Genomic DNA, 20766 nt, shown 5'->3' with positions numbered 1-20766 from the left:
TAAAGTGCAAAACCGAATGGGATGCTGAGGAGAAGCACACAAATGTGTCATCCTCCAAGCAGGAAGCATTTTCCTCCGAGTATAGATTCAGGCCATGATCTTTGAGAAGCTGAAAATGTCTGTTTTGTACCTTTGCACTTAATTCAGCCCTGTGCTTTGCATCCTGTCTCTGAAGACTTAATTTCAAAGTAGGACAATAATCTGTTATCAAGTAGAGAAACCATGGTGATGGCTGTACTTCCACAAATCTAAATTATTTTCTAATTATGGAAGGAGCTGTGAAATGCAACCTTGGCCACTAAAGCTCTCCTACACATCATACAGATGTTCACAGCCTTCACCATGCTGTGAAATACTCATCAAAAGAGAAGACAAATTAACACCTCTTACAAAGACTGCAAAAAAGTGACTCACCAATGTTATGCTGTTAACAGCAATAACTGGATTCCTTGGATGCCAGCAGCAATATCATTCGCACATGCACCCGTGTCAGCCCTTGTAAAGGTGCACATTATCAAGAGAATTAGTCAGGGTAGAACTGAGATATATGATTTTTCAGACTCCAAATTACAACCTAGTGATTACTTTCACAACACAGCTGAGACAAATAAACACAACTTGTTCTAAAAGGCCGCTTCAATTATTAGCTATTCATGACAATCTGAGTACACAAGGACAATCAGAGGAAAAAAAGGGAGAGGTTCATTTTTTTTTTAAAATAAACTTTTAATGTGCAATATAGGCATGATCACTACAAGATCCTCCACCTATACGCAATACTACACACTGTTAACACACCGCATTTTCACTGTACATTAAAAAATCTGGTAAGAATATTCCTTCACTGGAAAAATATAATACAATCACTTAAATAAACTGAGACAACATTACAGTGCAAACAAAATCCTGGTTTTATTTATTCTGCAATTATTGAGTACTTTCTAAAAGTCTTTTAGAAAAATAATAAAAAAAACTTCCCATAGACAACCAATACGTTCTGAGATGATTTCCTCTTAGTGAACCAAGAACCTTGATCTGATCCTTGAAGCTGTAATAAGCAGTATACTCATTTGTATGATGCACATTCACATAATTTGTATGACAATGGATCCCAACCCAAAATTTGCAGACAGCAATAAAATGGCACTTGCTGGCTTCATCTGACTTTTGATCAGACCCGTGACAAGAAAGGTCTGGTACAATAGTTATCCCCATGAATTAAAGACAAAGTGCTTAAGGAAGCCAGACAAGACCTTGGTTAATGATGCTACTGGTTTCTACTGGTAATTGCTGTTAGACAGAGTAGGGGGCATACTTTTTTTTTTTCCCTTTAAAGAAGAAAAACAGACTATGAAACAGCAATCATGCCAGATTCAACATGCAAAAGAAGAAATAACACATATTTCTGTTCCAAAGGGCATGATAGCGTTGCTCGAGTCCACAAAGGCCAAGACTCAGAGCAGATGTCACCTGATTCCTAATCTGTGTGAATTCTGCCACCTTCATAAACTCCTACTCTGGTGAGAGAATATACTAACTTAAAAGTGCCTGTATGGTCTTGTCAGTTGAGTGATATTAAGAGAGTAAAGACTTTAGGGAAATAAAAAAAGCAGATGGGTGAATATGATGCCTTAAATTTTAGCTTTCATATTTTTCAGATTCTGTGCTGTTTTAGTGTGAAGCTCTGAGCTTCATACTAAGTGTTGGTAATTTCTCTTCACAGGATAGGTAGGCAAAACAATTCCTTCTCCAGCTGACCAAGGATAACCGTTACAAGCTCCAGGCCCAAAAAGTATAGACAATGGTGAACTTAAGAGAGAAAACAAGGAGGATGGAACTTCATAACTTAAACCTCTAACTGGACAATTAACTCCAATATGCTAATGGACCAAAACTTATAAAAGTGTGACACCTTGTGACTGATCATCCATTTTGTGACCATTTTAGGTTCATCTTGGGTGCGGCCCTGGCCAGGCTCTTACACTGCCCAAGGTGTATCTTTTAAGGGCTTTTAATAAATACCTACTTTACTCTTTAACTCTGTCTAGCCTGTGTTCTAGGTCAGCCATCCCAAGGCATCAAGTACACCAAAAAAGGCATGTTTGTGTTCACTTGGAGAGGAATGTTGTCTCTTTGTCCTCCATTGAGCCACCCTCCTTGGAAAACTTATTTCAATGCATTTTCTGATTCTGGGTAAGACAGACAGTTTGACCCACTGCACAGAATGACACTGGGCTCTTCACACACATATGATCAACTTCTGCTCAATCTGCATTGGATGCCATTTAAAGAATAAGGCAGGCTTAAAAGGAAACAGAATATTTAGCACCAGTGAGAGTATATGGGTCATCCTTGAGGTTCTTAACAAATTAAACAATACCATGAAGAACTACTTTTACAGGCAATAAGTGGTTATTCCATCACAATTTTCAGATTTGCACTTCTTTCTAAGCATACATAAAAAATAGTAGTAGCTAAGAAAGCTTAATTAAATAGCACACAATTTCACAGTCCTATTGCTGTCTGTAAAATACATAACCTGCATATAACCAGTTTGCTACTATACCAGCTGATGGGTTAATGCACAACATTCTAGACGTATGTGGGAGATGGCACAACATGAGGACTATAAGGCTATAGATTCCCCAGTTCCAGCTTGTGTACAATTATAATTTTTCACTTTATCTCACTGAATGAGCACACAGAGCATATAGAAAATATGTCCCAAGGAGATGAGTACTGAGTTGGCAGGACTAAGATACAGACCAGCTTCCACAGTGCTTCTGGCTGACAGTGACTGAAATACAGCAAGAGGCAGGCTTCTGCTCATGGTGAAAAAAAGCACTGGCCAGAAGGTATGTGTCAACGGGGCTATGGCTTAAGAATGCCGTGGTAGACCAGAAAAACAAAATTCTGCTCTGCTACGTACTGCAATTCTCACAGCTGCAAAAGCCATCTTGTGGAAAGGCAGTATGATACACATTAGCCTGCTACATCAGTAGGACAGCTGTTTGATCCAGATGAACGAGCAAGTGAAAATTTTGCCTACTAAAGCTTTATAAAAGCCTTTGACCACCCTCATGCATAAATACTAACCCACATATCAAAATTACTTATCCTAACTACTTAAAACATTATGGTGTAACTGCCCCAAACAGAATTAGCTGCCTGTACCTACAAATGAAACTTGCAAATGAAGACAGTAAACATTAAGAGATTATTGTACCAAAAAGGATAAAAATATATAACAAACTACTGTTTAGTTACATCCCCTATTCATAAGTAATTGACCATGATTTGCTCTCACAAAACTATTTTAAGATTGTGTGTCTAATAGAAGTTCAATATTTGACTACCCCAAGAAACTGCATTAAAAAAATCCCAAACCCATCAAACTATGTGACCAGAGCCAGAGACTTGCTTGCTAAGCAGCTCCTTCTCAGGTCCATCAAGAACACCCTAGGGTCCCTCAGAGTAAGGTTCCTCTTTCTCATGGAGAAGTTTCTCAGGGTAGCAAGAGAATACAAGTGGTTGGTTTTTTACTGCTGAGAAGAACTTATTGATTCTTCTCAGAACATGAAGGAAGAACTTTTGTTGGGAAGCACTTTCATTCACATAGAAGGTCTGGGAAGGTTATCTGCTCTCCTTGCATTAAAATAAATGTTCTTTCTCTTATGCAGTAATATAATTCTAGAGGCATGCTGCAGCACAAGTGTATCACACACACAGCCCCACAGACAACTCTGCAGAGAGCCCACATTCACAAGACTAAATGCTGCCTCTCTCCATCATAGACTCAGGCTCTGAATTCTGGCAATGAATTCTGTGCAACCCAGCTTCTCTCACCTCCCATCCACAGGAAGGGGTGAGACTAGGTTATTAGAGAGTCCGTACAGCCACAGGGTAGAGCAAGGACAAGTGTTCTGCTCCTTTGATAGGCAGCTTTTTTGTAGTGTAGTAGTGGATGACTTCAGGAACACTGTCGAAGGGAGGGCTGTTCTGACCCAGGATGTACTTCTCTTTGGTTTTCGTCAGCTTCATATGCATAAAACCTTGACTGCTCCTGCAAGGAAAGCAAAGTGTAAGTTCATGCTTGTGCATAGGGAAGAGGGGTGCAGCACCACAACAGGCTCTCCTTATGGAAGGGAAAGTAGGAGAACAAAATGCCAATAGCTGCTGGGTGGCAGGCCAGGACAGTGGCCAGACTGACATCTCCAATTGCTAGTAGCAAACCCCCATGGACAGTTTACCACTGCCTAAGGCAGTATTTTGTTTTCAGCACCTGTGCTGCCTTGATCCACATGCACAGCTGTCTCACACAGAAAGTGATCCAAAGGTATGCCAGCAGACAATCCATTTCCTTCCCATGGCCCCTCTCTCCAGCCCCTTCAATATTTTCCTGTGAACACTTATTTGCACTATAGCCAGTCATTACTTCTGGACCCAAATATCTGTGGTGTTGGCCTGTCAGAGGCCTGAGGGTCCCTTCATAGGCACAAGCAGGCTATGAACCTTGCTCAGCTAGGCAAGACAAGATCTGTCCTGTTGTAACCTGTGGATGCCTCAGGGCAGAGCTTACCCATTCCACCCAGGCAGTAACTGTCCAGAACAGATCTCTGTGCATAATATGGTGGTTTCAGGTGGGAAAACTACTCCAGGTAAGCATGTTCCCAAGGTTCATGTCATAGCATTGCTTTAGACTGCTCACTGAGCAAAGGCTGCTGTCCTGTGGTCTTTCTGCAGGCACTCTCTTTGAGGGAAGACTCATGATTACACAGGCAGGAGAAGAGTGTCATGGAACTGCCCTGCCTGCTCTTGGCAAAGCAACCTGTCCAACAGAATTCCTGTTGCTACTCTGATGATGTATGGCAGTGGCACCCACACTGCCATACAGCATCAGAGGTAAAGCTGGCCTCAGCTCTTCCCAGAAGTGACCCTTCAGTGTCTGCTGTCTTAACATAACATATAGGCTACTTGAAGAGTGTAGAGTTCATCCAGGGCAACACAACTGCAAAGAACAGCTCCTGCATGTCAAGATGTTAAATGAGCTTTAGAAGGCTTTTACAGCTTATTTGATGTCCCAATCCCTAACCTTCTGGCTCCAAGCCATTGTTTCTTCTAGGTGTGTCCAGGGGCAGAGACAACAGTGTTAAAATTGGAGTTGGTCTGTGTCAGCAAAAAAACCCAATTCAAGATGACACAGAAAGCTGCAGCAGGAAAACAAATTATGTTAAAACCAGCCTCTCTAAAATCTGCCATATTCTAGTTAGCAGGTGCAGTGTTCCCCTTGTAAGTGCCTGTGTTATAACCAAGCTCATATCTTTCAGATGTATTCAACAATTGTCTGATGAAGAGAAAACCTGGTGTGCAGAAACCATGGCAGGCACTGTAATTATGCTCTACATGCTTAAAATTGTGCTTTAAATATCAATTTCTTAGTAGGAAAATATATCAAGTCATAATTAATCTCTAAATTATTTCCCTTAAATAAGAGTGGCATCTTTAAATACTTATTATGAGGGCAGATGTATTGCTCTCTTTCTTCAGTTGACTGTGAATCTGCTTCGCCACAAAATGACTTAAAAGTGTGCAGATACATTAATGGAATCAGGTGCACGCTAATTTCAGAAGTATGGCAAGGACCAAAGAACAATCTTTTAAGTGCACTTTAGTGCAGAGAAGGAAAAGGACAAGCCCTTTTTGAACAGGAGGACAATGCAACAGAGTATGAACAAATTGCTACAAGCCATGTATTCATGACAACTGTTGCTTCCTCAGGAAGGACCTATGTATATGTATATATTCAGGTTTGTGTAGCAAATAGTCACTGAGCTCCCACAAGAAGAATCCCTGCTATATATCCTGACAGGTGATATATAGCCGGAAGGCCACAGTGTTTGTGAGGGTGGGGGAAAAAGAATGTGAGCTAAAAGTTATGAATAGCAGGCTAATGGAATATAGACAAGGCAAATTCATAGCTTCTGCACTTGGGATGGAGCAAACCAAAGCAGCGGTGCAAGCTGGTGCACACAGGCCAGACAAGGAACTGTAGCAGGGAGGACTCAGGGTGGGAAGGAGAATGATTCAATGCTCTGCCCATGAAGGCCTACTGCAGCCCTGAGTTCCATAGCAAAGTGCAGCCAGCTGCTGGAAGACAGTGACTACTACTGTTACAGAGCACTCGTGAGGCTGCATCCATATCTGGTGAGAGGTGTCCCATGATAAAAGAGGTGCCAATACTGGAGCATATCTAGAACAGGACCACTAAACGTAGTCTGGGGATGGGAATACCTGACATACAAGGATAGAGTTGAGGGAATTGTGCCTGTTTAGTCTCTAGGAAAAGGAAAGATGAGATGGAGTGTGTCAGGTTGCAATCATCCACTGCCTGAAAAGGAGAGTTACAGAGAAAAGAGAAGTTTCTCTGTCAACAAGCACAAGGTGCAAGAGAATTCCCACTGGACAGAGGGGCTTCTTCCTCATAGGAGTCCTAGAGCCCAGGAACCAGGATTAGGCAGGTCAGAAGGGTTTCATCCTCACAAGTTTTCTGAAGCACTCAGCAACCTGAGAAGCATGTACTGCTTGTAGCAGGGGATTGGACTAGACATCTCCAGAGGTCCATTTGCAACTAGATCTCCCTAGGCAACTGGAAGGTATGTTAAATTGACTTCAAAGCTTTGGAGTGTCTCACACGCAAATTTTCGGTTCATAAAGCAGTAGAAATGAGAGGCAAGAACATTCAGCCAATGAACTGGTTTTGCTTACTGCTAGTGTTTGCAGCCAATACCACATTGTTAGTGATAGACCTGATTTTTATCCTGGCTACTTGTCTGGATGTTCAGAACTCTTTAAACTGAGCATTATTTCACATAACTGCACAGACCAGTCCCACACAGTAAGGAATCTGAAAGGACCACTTGTGTCTTGAGGCTTTCCCCACTCTGCCAAAACAAACAAGTCACATTTAATACTGCTAGAAGGGAATTCTGACCAAGTCAAGGTGAAATAAAAAAACTGGCTTTTCAGAAAAAAAAGACACAGAGTTGCAATAACACTCTTGCTTTCTAAGTGTTCAATACTGAACAACAACAGTGCAATCAGACTTTCACAGATGAAAATAAAGTAAAATATTCTCAGAAAAAAAGAGATGTTTTGGAACTTGGGCAAAATGGTGGATGAAAGCAAAGATTATGTTTTCAAATATTTTCCTTCTTCACTCCCTTTCCACCCTCTTTTAGTGTCCAAAATTTACAGTGTGAATGTGCTATCTGCCCTCCCTGTTTCAAAAGAACTATCACAGGTTGCAAGTAGACATATCAAACCAGACAATTCTCATCTTCTATAATGTAGAACAAATTAAGTTCAAAGAAAGTCAACTCAGCACCTTGAAATGCCCTTGAATTAAACCATTTCAACTGTAAACTATTCTCTGAAACTATTCAGATCTACACTAAGGATCCTTCTGTGCTGTTTCAATTTCTCTATTTATCCTTAAAATCTGTCTATCTGTCTTACAGTCTCCCCTCTTCTGCTATGTTTGGACTCAGAGAATCAGTGCCTTTAGTAATAGGTAAGAGCAAAATGCATCTGCACTTGATTAACAACACCAATGCTGCTAGACCAGTGATTAGAATTACAGGGACCAAGTCAAAAAAGAGCCTGGAGTTCTTCCTTTCCTCCAAATGCTGATTTTAGTGTGCAAAGAGATTACTGAAATTTCAGGTAATACAGAGAAAAAAGCTTCATGGTTGAAGTGATTGTAAATAAGTTTCTGCTTAGTTTTTGAAGCACTGTTGGAGTCTACCTGAAAAGGTGCCCGACTGAGTAGTCCTGGTTTTGGAATGCCTATTTATCAGCTCAGCAATAACTATTAGAACCTGCCAGACCCAAGGTTTTCAAAGAAAAGAACCTAAATAGTGATCCCAAGTTCACATTTGTGAACACTGGTGAGAGCCAGCACCTTGAAGAGACAAGACATACACATTTTGCAAGAGAAGGTGCCTAACTACAGCATGTGATATTGTTACCGTTTGAATTCTAAATGTCATTGTGGTTTTTCAAGTGTTGCAATAACTCTTCACCACATTTTTATTCAATTGACAAATAGAGACAAAACAGTGTTACTAGAGACAATATTCTACCCTTTCTTTCCTTTTTCCAGCCATTCCCATGAGTTTCAAACACAGAAGAAAATTGCTAATTGCTGATCCCTCACCAAATTTCTTTGGAACTCTCAAGCACAGATGTTTACACAGACACAAACTTGATACATGACTAATAGTCAGTCACACCTTGTTTAAAATGTTTGGCAACACAACCATAACACCAAGAGACTTTGAATTGCAACCTCCCCACATATTTTTTTTTTTTTCAGTTTTCAAAATCCAGTGAGGATGGAAAAGGAATTGGGCAGACAGTTAATTAGAATGTGCTTTTCTGATCTTATGCATGAAGTGTGATAAAAGCAGGTGTAATAAATATTAATTAGATATTAAACCTAGTATCTTTTCCAGGAAATATTAATGGCTTTGAAACATGATTCAGTGTTCACAATCAAAGTTTGGCCAAGTCTTCTGAACCCTATTTTTTCTGAAGAAAGCACTGTTTTGTCAGAACAGATTTTCTGCATTCATTTTGATGAAACATCACTTGCAAAAGAAAAAAGCAACAACTTTGCAATATCATCAGGAAAAAAAAATCTAGCCATGTAGGAAATATATGCTGTGTTATTTTTCCACTCTGAAATGATTTCCATAATGCCAGACCAAAAAAAAAAATAAAATCATTTACTGGAGGCATTAAGAGGCTGGCCTATGAACTGTTTTTCCTCTATCACCTTTGCTTTTTCAAGCATATTATACACAACACTGTCATTCTACACCTGACAGACACTGTCTCAATGATAAAATAAACATGTCTTCCCCTACAAACAAGGTGTAGAAGTGCTCATTTGCACCCAGTGTGAGAAAATCACTACTAAGCCCAGGCTCCATCCTCTATAACCAGTTCCCACTTGCTGCTTTGAAGGTAGTGAGAATCCTCAGCTTTTTGGATTTTCAATAGAAGTGAGAGAATCCATACATTCTGCTAACAGTCAGGACCCTATCTTTACGGTTTAGGCTAACAACAGACTGTTAATATACTTTTAAATACTTTTATTCAATTGCTAATTTAGAGACACATCAAAAATCCCATGACCTCTTTGTAAATTATACTGACAGGAAGAAACTTGTTATTTTTATAATATTACAAGATTTACTTCCAAGAACAAAAATCAACAGAAATGTGCAAGTCCAGCATTTATCCAGAGCCCAGAACTACCCAAAGTTTATGTACTCAGTTGTGGCAATCAGGACCACTTCAACAGACAGTAATGACAAAAAACCCCCATAGCTTGCAGTTTCCTTTGCTATTCAGGGAAACCACACGCCTGTTTACGAGTCCACAGGATCAGGATGTCAAAAGGCACCACCCTCTCTGAATTCAGCTCTGTACTTCCAGTGGCTGTGATTGTGCAGGAACTATCTGGCAGATCAGAAATCAATGCCTGTTACTGTTTTTGCTCACAGACTGCACATTTAGTTAACTTGTGAGATAATCCTTATCTAAAATTAAGAACAGCCACATTTCCCAAAACTGAAATGTGAGTCAGGAAATAAAGTGGTGTGGGCACGGTGCACACTGCTGCAAGAGCCTTGGGAGGGGGAAATCCTGACTGAAAGGATTAGTTAGTAGAGCCCAGCTGGTGCCTGGTCTTCACTGAGCAAGACTGAAATATAATAACCCCGTCCTGAGATCCTGTTCTATTGCTACATCAGAAAGACTTCTCTGTGAGCTTGATGTTCACCAAAGTAATTGCTGAACACCTAAAACATTATAAGTAAGAAATGGCTCTCTGTCTTTCATTTGCACATCTACTTCTATCTTTTTCACCAGCGTGCGTGCTAGTAAAGAACAAGAATTCAGATATGGAATTTGAAACTAGGCATTTCAATAGCAGCCAGAAATTTCTGGTTACAGCACAGTTACCAGGAGTATGGGTCTCCAATTTTTACCCAGCCTTCTGCAATTATAATTGTGTTTAAGGAAAGAGTGGGTGGGTATGAGCGAGCCAAATATCTACAGACCTGAAGGAATGCAGGGAAGAGGAAACAGGGAACAATCCAGGACTGACAGAGGAGATTCAAGAGAATGTACAGCTGCTCCTCATGCCTTTGGGATCATTTTGTTCTGGGAAGGTAGATCATATTCTTTTCCTCTTCTGCTGTGCGGAATTTAAACAATGCTGACACGGAAGCATAGCTCTTTGGATCCCAATCCATAGAAAGATGTTTTTAGCTTCCAACACTTGTCACCACAAATACTAATTCCTTGTTTCTAACTGAGATGGGCAGCATAAGTGTGTACTTCAATAAAACCTTCTCTTGATGGCCCCAGAGATAGCTAATCCACATGCAATTAAATTTCACTGGGTAAACTACACCATCTCAAAGCAATAGACATTGAGATGAGCAACTTAAACTACCTCAATGACTGTTTTATACACAGATGCATTTTAATTTAGCAATAAAGCTATTTCCACACTCATTTCATTATATTTGGAATGATCATTTTTGGATTTTGAACCAGCCAGATATCTCGCACAAATTCCCCATGCCAGTCAAGCCTGTCTGGCTCTCTCAATGTCCACAGAAAATAAAAAGACTTCCTGCTGTTGGAAAAAATGGTCTTCAGAGATGTCTCCATTATGAAATATTCAGCTATATTGAAAGAAAATCAGCAAGTTCTACCATTTTTTCACTTTTCAAATACAGGTAATATTTGGGTAGAGTCTCATTGCTGTGTTTTGAGAAACAATCTTTTGTTATTAGAGAAAACTAAAATACTAGAGTGAAGTGGTTTGGGTTTGGTTTTTGCTTTCTGTGTTGTTTTTAGAAAAAGCTTGTCACACGAAACAGAAGAATAGATTTTAAATCACTGTTACTTAATCTCAGGACAAAATCAGGGTGTGATTCTTTTTCCCTGAAGCAAAAATGAAACATTTAACCGAAAAAAAATGCTGATTCACACATGGTACTAAAGGTCTTTAAGAAGCAGAAACACACCTAATAGACAATGGAAATGTTGTAGTTCTGTCCAAAGAGACTAAAAAAGGATAGTAAAGGCATGAACGCAGCTGTCCAAAGCAGAAAAATATAATTTTAACTGTCGCCTTTCCTCTGGAAATTGTGCTCTGGCAGAATAACAAAAATCACTGGGTTGATGCAAGAATTAAGTGAAATACTTTTAAAAATAGTTCATATTCTAAGACTTTGAATTTAAGGGATAATTTAGGCCTGAGGGAAAATTTATTCCAAAGCTTGTGCCATTAATGTTTCCGTGTTTGAAAATATCTAGAAGACGCCTATATCGGAGTACACAGAGATCAAATTACAAAAGAGATAACAGGAACTCAACCACAATTCTAAAGCACGTGTTCCAGCTCAACGCAAACCTCTGCATTACAGAGAGATCCCAAAAACAGTAGCAGAGGAATAATGATTTAAAATACACTCCTACAAAATATTTTTCTTATCAAGTCCTACAATGGAATTTAAAACTTACCAAAAAAAAAGGATCCACTTTGGTGCTATTTATAAAAGCATTTGTTACAACCAGGTATCATCATCATCCCAGCAGTAAAATGTATTTTCAGAACAGACCTGCGAAGAAATGGCCTAAAAGCCAAACTGGCAGGAGTAATGCTAGTGAAAAGGGCAAGCTGGCCTATACCCCAGACCTACTTGGAAGGTTAGGCTCCACATCAGACCCTGTCCTGCATGAAGGAAAGAAAGGAAACATTTCTCTTTGTACCTGTACAGCCTATACCAAGGTAAAGGGGCTTCCTTTTCTCCTGCACACAAAACCTTGACAATCTTCCTCAGCTAGAAAATTAAGTGAACTTATCCTGTCATGGGTGGGAGAACTGGGCTAGATAATCTTTGATTCTCCCTTCCAACCCAACAAGTTTATGAACTTGTATTATGGTATGTTGAAGACATCTGTAATGTACCCTGTTCAGCCTAAGCTAGGTAAAGCAGATTCAGAGCAGTGCTAAGACTAGAATACTCCTAATTCTGTAGATCTTGCATCCTCAGTCCTGGACTTTTTACTTTGAAGAACTGTAACAATGCTGTACAGCTTTACTCCAGTAAAGCACACAAAACAAAAGGAACAAAATCCCAATACAGTTCCTTATTCAGCCAAAAGCAGAAGCAGCAGAAGCATTTCAAATTAGAACCAGAAAAAAAATTAATCCAAGCTTATTTAGTTAAGTGGACACCAAATAAAGACTAAAAATCTATTAACATCCCTAGACAGGAAGATACTAATTCAGTGACTGGTAACTATACATCACGCAGTCCCAAACACTCTGGAGTCCTTCAGAGCTAAAACAGTGCAACAACAAACTGGATAATTTTCTCATATGGCACCAGAGAAGTTAGGGCTTATAAATACATTTACTATGTTTTACTGACAAGTACTTACTTCAGTGAAAGTGAATAGTCATGCTTGCTTGTTTGACTATTTCTTACAAGGTAGCTACATTCCTTACATAAGCGCAACAGGTTTTCTGCATCTGTCCGACTGATTGCTCCATGATACCATCTAGAAAAAAACAAAGAGGTGTTAATTAACACAAAGAAATATTCCCACTCATACTGCTTTCACTGCTTAATTTTTTAAGATGTGAATTGTTACCAGTAACACATGAATACCTTTAAAATCCAATATATTATGGATAAAAAGCTCTGGATGAAGTTATTACCAATTGTGAAGGCTTCTTGTTCCTGTCAGCTGAGGGGAAAATCTCAGATCAGGAAACCATGCAATAAGATTTGTGTACATGTTTATGTAAGAAATTCCCATTTAGAGAAACACATAATCTGTTTTGCAAACAGATCCACGATATACAATTTGCTCTATTGAATCCCTGGGATATATCAGTTTTTAAACTAATACAAAATAACAACAAAAGCAAAGACACTGAAGATCACATGTGGAGAATATGACCAGTTAACAGTAGAAAAGATTTGCTAAAATAAATCTTTTAAGAAGGAGAAGAGTGATAAAGTGTGAAGATCTATCAAAAAGGCACATTCTAAACAAAGTTGTGGCAATTCTGACAGCTTTAGATAAATCTCTGTAAGATCTGTGGAGTGATGTGAACAACTCAGGGAAAAAAGGAAATTGGGTGAGGAGAGGTGGTCTTTCATACAACTAGCCACTGCAAACAAAGAAGCTTCTCAGTGCTTTCTATCAGCTTTCAAAATCTGAGACTCCAGGAGTAAGCACTTCCTTAAGTTTCCAGAGCAATGTAATGTGTCTGGCCCTGTACTCTGTCAAATGCAGCTCTGAGGAAGATCTCTCCCTCCCTGCAATTGGCAGGTGCACTTTGAAACAGTATGTGACATTACCACGTCTGCCTAGGCAAGATGATGAACACATCAGAAGTGCTCTCTGTTCTTACCGGGAAATGTTGCTTGCTTTGTGTAGAAGAGTTTCATTCCATTTGTTCCTACTCTAAGAAAGATGCTCCAACTAAAAGATAGGTGAATAAAGACCAGATAAGCCTCTTTGACAGAAATCATTCTCTTAACTGCCTTTTGCTGGTGTCTCCATTGTCAAATCTGATGAATGTGCTAAAAGAATAAAGTTGGTGCCCAAATTAAAAATTCATTGAGTGCTTGATTAAAACCAAAGTCTGCATTAGATGGAACTAAAGAGAGGTTATATTTGTATAGTCAAGACCAACTAGAAAGAGAGGCCCTAACAGCTTCATTACTTCACAAATAAGATGGAGACACAGACACAAATGATTTCAGGCAATCTCTTCCTCATCTCCCATTAGATATGTACTGGTGAAGGATATTTCCTAACATGCAATTTAAAGACTAGATTGCCTTCTGAGTGTGATGGAATAATATTAACACAGGTGTGAATCAAGAAATGGATCTGGGAGAATTTAAAAACTTTTCCTATTAGTTACAATTATCTTTATTTTCTTTTCTCCCCAAAGGCCCAAATAAAACAAAAGTGAAATATTACCTTACCAAAATAAGTGAGATGCTGAAGTCTGATATTCAGAGAGAAATAGAAAAAGAACACAGGGCTGGTTTGGGGAAGAAAAACCTGCTTTTGAAAGTTGAAAGTAAACAATGGATGAGACATCTGACTCAGATTTGACGTCTAGAAGCTGTTTTGGCTACACCTGACAGTAAGCAGCAGTATCCAGAAGTGTAATTGTTTGTGAGTCATATGCCCATGTAATTGGGACACTCTGACTGCTCCTGTTCCAGCTACCTAGTGTGATAAGCAAAGTGCAATAATCAGCTTTAAGTTCCTGAGAGATTTGCTGTTAAACTATATTGGGTCTGTTTGTCCTGGGTGTGTTCATTTTTTGAAATGTCAGCATACAAGCACTTGTGAAGAAAGGTCAAAAAATCAAACATCAGTGAGGTGGTCTTAAAAGAGTGTACTGCATTAGTTTAGATTTTTTTTAGGTAATTTTTACCTAATTTTAGGTAAAAATTAGCCTGTGGAAGATATCAGTGCAAAAGTATGGAATAACCTGAATGTCTTCTAAGATATCCTGGAAAAAACATGCACATAATGCAAACCTGAAAGTAATATTCTACATAGTCACACACTTTGACCCTTTACCAGGATCTCCTTCCAAGTTTTTAAGTGCCCTGATTGTGATTTACAGAATGCTCTTCCTGACATCCCTTACTTTGTCAATAGTCAGGTTTCAGCCACTGAGGGGCCACAACTCCACCGAAGACAGGACAGCAGCATCAATTATACAGTAAGTAGAATAAGTTATTAGAACTTATATAATGCACAACACTACTCCGTTTCTGAGTTAGAGCAAAACAGGAAACCACAAGATCTTGATTATAAGGCTGGGAGGGATTCACTTTCAATAAGACAATAGAAACAGCAGAACACACTTTTTCTTTACACTGTTATTGAGGAAATAGAACAAATTACTTTGATTCCCCTGGGTCCATGAGTTAGCAAGTTCGTCGTTACACAGATTCCTCAGTCACAAGTAATTAAAAATATTTTCTTAATGTACTAACTCACCTTGGTATTTCTGCCTGTTTGGGGAATATCCTAACCTACCCATCCATTTGCCAATTTGTGTACATCCTTTTCTTTAGATCTTGCATTCCTTTCTGCAAAAACAGACTCTACTTTTGCATAAAAAGAAGGAAGGGTTTGGCATGTGCTGTGGAGATGTCTCACACTACTAAAACAAGTAATTTGAATTACTATGAATATTCTATGTTAAAATAAATGTGGACTCTTTCACTTTATGATGCATCATTGTTAACTGCATTCATTTTAGGTTTGATCCAAAAATAAAAAAAAAACCCTCATGTCACTGACATTTGAATAGTTAAGAAGGAAAAACTAGACCTGCAGTTTTCAATTGCAACATTTAACTGCAGTTATACTAAAAGATACCAACAGTTATACTAAAAGATACCAACATCACGGCATATCTGTGAGTCAAAAATTCAGTAACAGAAACTCACCTTCTTGCAGTTATTTTTAATGTATTTGGGACTAGGAGAGTTACTTTGGTGTACTGCAGCTACTCAACTGGAAGAACTAAATCTACAGTTGAATTTACAGCCTTTTAGTTATTTACCTAACAGTATCAGTGACTGATTTCACAATAATGGTTGCTACTTCCTCTACTGTAGATAAGCACACAATCAGTCAATGGGCAGATGGTTCAAAGTCTGAGGCTGATTAGATGGAACATGACAACATGTGGATGATATTATCTGTTTCAAAGCTGTTTTAAGCTTCAAAATAGTGCCTGAAAAAGTGTAAAAGGATTCTTAATCCACCCAATACCGCTAGCATTAAGGAACAAAGTATTCTCACAAACTGCATACTCACATCCATGCTAAATTGTGCCCTCCCTCTCCAGTGCAAACAAATTCTGCCTCTAACCCAGAATGACAGCTTCTGGAGTGGACAGCCTTCGGGGATTCAAGATGCAGCTTCTTCACTTTATTGCATGAATCCACTGGCTTCTCAGTGACCAGGAATATCAGTCAACTTTTGTAAATTGCTCTACTTTTTCACTTTTCAGGATTTTTCTCTGTGTAGCAGGAATTCTGGCCTCTTCTCTGAGGCTGCACCTTTGGTATGATACAGGACAATGAGTCATTGTACCACACAAGCTAGTCTGTCCAAATTGTTCAAGGAAGGGCAACAAAGAGGCAGGACAGGGGCCATGCTTGTGGATACCAGACATTTACTACAGGGAATTCACCTAGAACCTGAATATGAAGCTGATAGAAGTGCATCTAAATACTGCTCTCAAGTTTGATAGCACAAGGGTAGAAATAATCTCTTTTCTGACAGCTATTTAAATGGTCTTATCATTCTCTCCGTAGAGGAAACTCACTGCCAGATGCAAGGCAAATCTGATGTATTAGAAACATGCTCTGCAGCCACAAATATATTGGTTTCATGAACCTTTAAACAGAATTTGGTTATATGTGAGGAACAACTTTTTTTTCCCCTAATGCAGCACAAACAACATGTTTGAAAATTGAATGTACTGGACAGATAAAATTCATTGTTTCTGAGATGAGTTTTCTGTTTAACACTGTTTTTCTCCCCACAAAAATTACTTATGCTTTGCAGGACTAGTAAGGGTAAGTCTTTGGGGATACTAAGGAGAGAAGCCGGACAGTAGGATCTGGATACTTACTGCTCCTGTAAGTGGGGAGGCAAAGAGCTAAAGAGCAATTACTGTGCTTACTTACATCTGCTTTTCCAGTTGAATAGTTGGGTCTATTCTCTCTCCCAGGATCCCACAAAATTCTGGACTGCCATGTTTGATAGGTTTAAAGCCTCCTCCAGGTGCTCTTAATTGCCTGTGCTGGTCGTTTGAGGGAGAAGGAGATGCTTGCCGTTTCCCACTTCCATTAAACTGGGCTGCAAGATACACAATAATTACCTCTCCAGGCAAGGTTAGCAAGGACCAAAAGAGTTGTAGCACATACAGGGGTTGTCATACCTCACAGAGAATAAATATATACCCACTAGCATTAACATGCTTTATCTATGTGTGACATAAAGTGTTTCTTACTAAGCAGAGTACAGTCCTAAAACTCTCTTGTTTTTCCAGTAATAAAGTTCACCCTCTTCTAAACCTTGTTATAATAACTACTGCTTATCTTGACATTTGATACATGGATCCTCCAGAGCTGTTACACAAGTTACAGTAACAAGCCTTCAGTCACCTGCCATAATTCCAAAAGGAAATAAGTGAGAAGATCAGTTTGCCTCAGGTTCCATGGTATCATCCTAACAGTGATCTGGGGGCAAATCAGGCAGCAAACATCCATGTCAGAAATACTGTCAAGCAGCAAAGAATTAACAGTACATCCACTCACACTTTGCTGGCACAAAGCTTTTGCCTTTATAGCCTAGGAAAGATGACAAAAGAAAAATAGCCTTTCATAATTTCTCTCACTAACTATATTATTCCAAGAAAAGAAATACAATTTATTTTGCAAAGCTGTTCTGTCCTAAAGGACATAATGCTGACAGGAACAGTGAAAGACTCTACCCACACCATATTCCTGACTCTGATTGCCTTCTATGATTTGCTGCTTCACCAAAAACTAACAGGCCCAGCTGCAAATGATTATACATTAAGGCCATCTAGTGAGGACCAGGCAGAGAACCTTCACTGTGTCAGGAGGTAAAAATCACAGTGCTCACAAGCGCAAACAGCTCAATCAGCCCCTATGTGAGTTTCAACAGCAATACTGGAGAAAAATGTTACAAGGAAAACTGAAGGAACTCCCTGCAAAACTTACAGGCTTCATGCACTTAAAAGTGAACTCACTATAACACACTGCCAAGTAGGCATGTCAGTGACAGCATTAAGTGTCTTAAAGCAGACAGCTGCAATGTTCAAGTTCAGAAAGATAGTGCACAGAGACATGTTGGATGAGGAAAGTGTTTTAGAGCTGTTTTTTAAAAATTTGTTTATGCTTTTGTCATGAAGTTTAGGACACTTCCAAATCCCCCCTCTACTCAGAGAAAGTAGGCACTTTTTTGGGTAAAATTTAGCCAAATGTATTCAATCACATTCCTAAGCATGTGTGATGGAAAAATGCTGATTCTTTCTTAATACAAGCTCAGATTTAACCTCATTACTGGATAATGAAAGCTGATTAGTGTAACAAGGAGAAACACTGCATGTGGATACTTGCCCACGACATATACAAGCAGCATTATTTAACTCTAAGAAAAGGTACCTGGATGTACCTTGGGTACTCTCAGAAACCCAGTGAGCTTATTGTCACCTTCTGGACAAGGAACACCTTTCAGACACCAAAAAATTCACTTCACATAACAAACTCAGTTCTGTTAGCAACTTGTCATTAGAACACAGAATGGCTTGAGTTGGAAGTGACATTAATGATTATCTAGTTGCAAACCCCCAAGAGCAGAGAGATGCCACCACAGGCAGTGATTTCATCCACTAAACCACATTATTCAGAGCCTCATCCAACCTGGCTTTGAACAGTTCCAGGAAAGGGCCATCCACAATTCACAAACAGCAAACTGCTCCATTGCTTTACCATCTTTGACTAAACAATTTCTTCCTAACATCTGATCTAAATGTCTCCTCTTTTAGTTTAAAAACATTCCCTCTTTTTTTAATCCCAAAATGCTTGTGTAGAAAGTCACTAACATGATAAGGCATAGGAACTATTCTCCAAAAACAGGACAAAGTCAAATTTCAGATGCTTTTGAATGTTGGGGATTTTTTCTCTGAAAAGTTCACACATGAGTCTGGACTTGGCTTTTTGGTTTTTTTTTTTTTTTTTTTTTTTTTTGTCCAGAAAGAAGCAGTCTTGAAGGGATACCCAGGCAGATTAAATTTACAAGTGTGATAGCCAGTCAGACTAGGCACCCAAACCAGGTCTGAGTTTTGGCTGCTATGAATCCTCTCTTAAACAAAGCTAAAGCATATCAGCCATTGCAGTTATGGAACTGACTGCAACACTTCCACACTCTCCATGTGGCCTCTCTTCCACTGCCCTGTAAGTCCTGCCCTAGCCCTGTGACAGTGGCATGCCAGAACTCCCTTGCTTTAGGTCACTCAGGGTTCTAGGCAACACCCTTCCATTCAACAGTAATAGAAGGCAGAAAAAGTTTGGCATTTATGAGTCCTCCTTCCATGAGCCCATGATCAGTGCTGGAAACTACTACCAAATGGCCCTCTTGACCATTGAGACCCTCTTTGTAAGAGAGGGTCACATATTTTGTTAAGCAATACTAAGACTGGCTTTACAGATTTCACAAGCATTTCCTTTATCCAGAGGTTTTCTGTGCCCACACGACAGCTTGAAGAGGACAGATTTCTCACAAACTCAGTGGAAGCCAGCATCAGTGTGACATTCTTCAATGGGCCCTCCAGTGACCATGCTGTCTATCCAGTGGGCTGTCCCTGGTGTTATCTCCTTTTCTAGCCAGACTTGTGTACCTGGAGCTACTTTGTTCCTGTTACTTTGCCAACCTCAATTCTTCTGGGCAAACCAGTCTGCCCAGCTCAGCAGGAGTTCTAACAAGACCTGCTCGCTTCCCATAAAAGCCATCAAAACCATATTTTAGCTTCAGCTGGACAGCCTCCAATAAAACAACCCCAAATTTGTTTGTGAAAGAACTCCAGCTGCAGACAGTCAAAATGCTGCATTCCAGTTCTGCTACACAGACACAACTTTTAGCACAGCAAAGTCCATAGGCTATGTACATTTTGCTCCATCCACAATGCCAGCATGACACCAGCCTCAGCCCCATCCTCAGGAGTCAAGAGCACAGACACACTGCCCTCAGCCTCAGCACACTTCATAGCTTGAGCACACTTTCATTCTGACAAATCTCAAAGTCCAGGTTGGAGATAAAGTCCAGGTTTTAGCTAGCTTCAGCAACGAATCTTGAAATCATGGCAGAAGAAAAATTTTTTTCCTTCAAAGACTTGCATGAGTAATTAAGTTCATGGTCATTCTAGTGTTGCCGGTGATTTTGGTTTGTTTCTACAGTCTATCACCTGACAAATCAAAAACATTTGCTGCACAAGTCTCTCTTGCAATTCTCATCACAAATGTATGTTGTTCCCTCCAGATGAATTTCACAAAATAGGAAAGTTTCAGCAGAGGGTCCCTCCAGGATCTCCACAGTTCCACAGAACTGGGAGATGGTAATTGTAGGCCTGTAAATTGGGGCTTACCCATTGCCAGAATTTTTAGTAGTTAGACCAACTTTTCAGAAAATTCCAACTCAGCTAAGAATTGAAAAAACCTTTTCCTGGGCTACACTATGGAACCACCAACTAAGTCAGAAGAGCACTTCATACATCTCAACAGGGGGTCAACACTTCTCCATTGCAAAATTTCCACTGTTTTGAACTTCAAAGCTAGACCTCTTAATTCCTTACTTTAAACATTTACTATTCCTAGGACAAAGATGAATTCTAGAGACACTAGATGAAACGGCAATCGGGCTTGCAGCCAATGCTTAGACATTTCTTTGTGACAAAAGAAATTCTTGTACCTAAAATAATCTTGTACCTAAAACAAATTAATCTATAATGAATGGCAGGCATAATGAGAGAAATCTAATTAATCTCAAAAAGGGTTTACTCTTCTTATTTTAAATAACAATTCTCTATGCTGA

At 39.4% G+C, this 20766-nt stretch overlaps 1 protein-coding gene across 1 annotated transcript in view; it reads right to left on the bottom strand.

The window, feature by feature from the left end:
• Positions 1-705: 705 nt before the first annotated feature.
• Positions 706-20766, bottom strand: part of SHB (SH2 domain containing adaptor protein B) — a 57243-nt gene continuing 37182 nt past the window's right edge. The window contains exons 4-6 of the mRNA XM_039724129.1: positions 16836-17007; positions 12529-12648; positions 706-4063 (exon numbers count right to left, since the gene is read on the bottom strand). Coding sequence (XP_039580063.1) covers positions 3880-4063; positions 12529-12648; positions 16836-17007 — 476 coding nt within the window. The 3' untranslated portion in view covers positions 706-3879. The remainder of the gene's footprint in view (positions 4064-12528; positions 12649-16835; positions 17008-20766) is intronic.

The sequence above is a fragment of the Passer montanus genome, unplaced genomic scaffold (assembly GCF_014805655.1).
Source record: "Passer montanus isolate IOZ18808 unplaced genomic scaffold, ASM1480565v1 scaffold52, whole genome shotgun sequence".
Classification (NCBI taxonomy): Eukaryota; Metazoa; Chordata; class Aves; order Passeriformes; family Passeridae; genus Passer; species Passer montanus.
The sequence above is the reverse complement of the archived record's forward strand: the minus strand, read 5'-3'. Positions and strand labels throughout refer to the sequence as shown.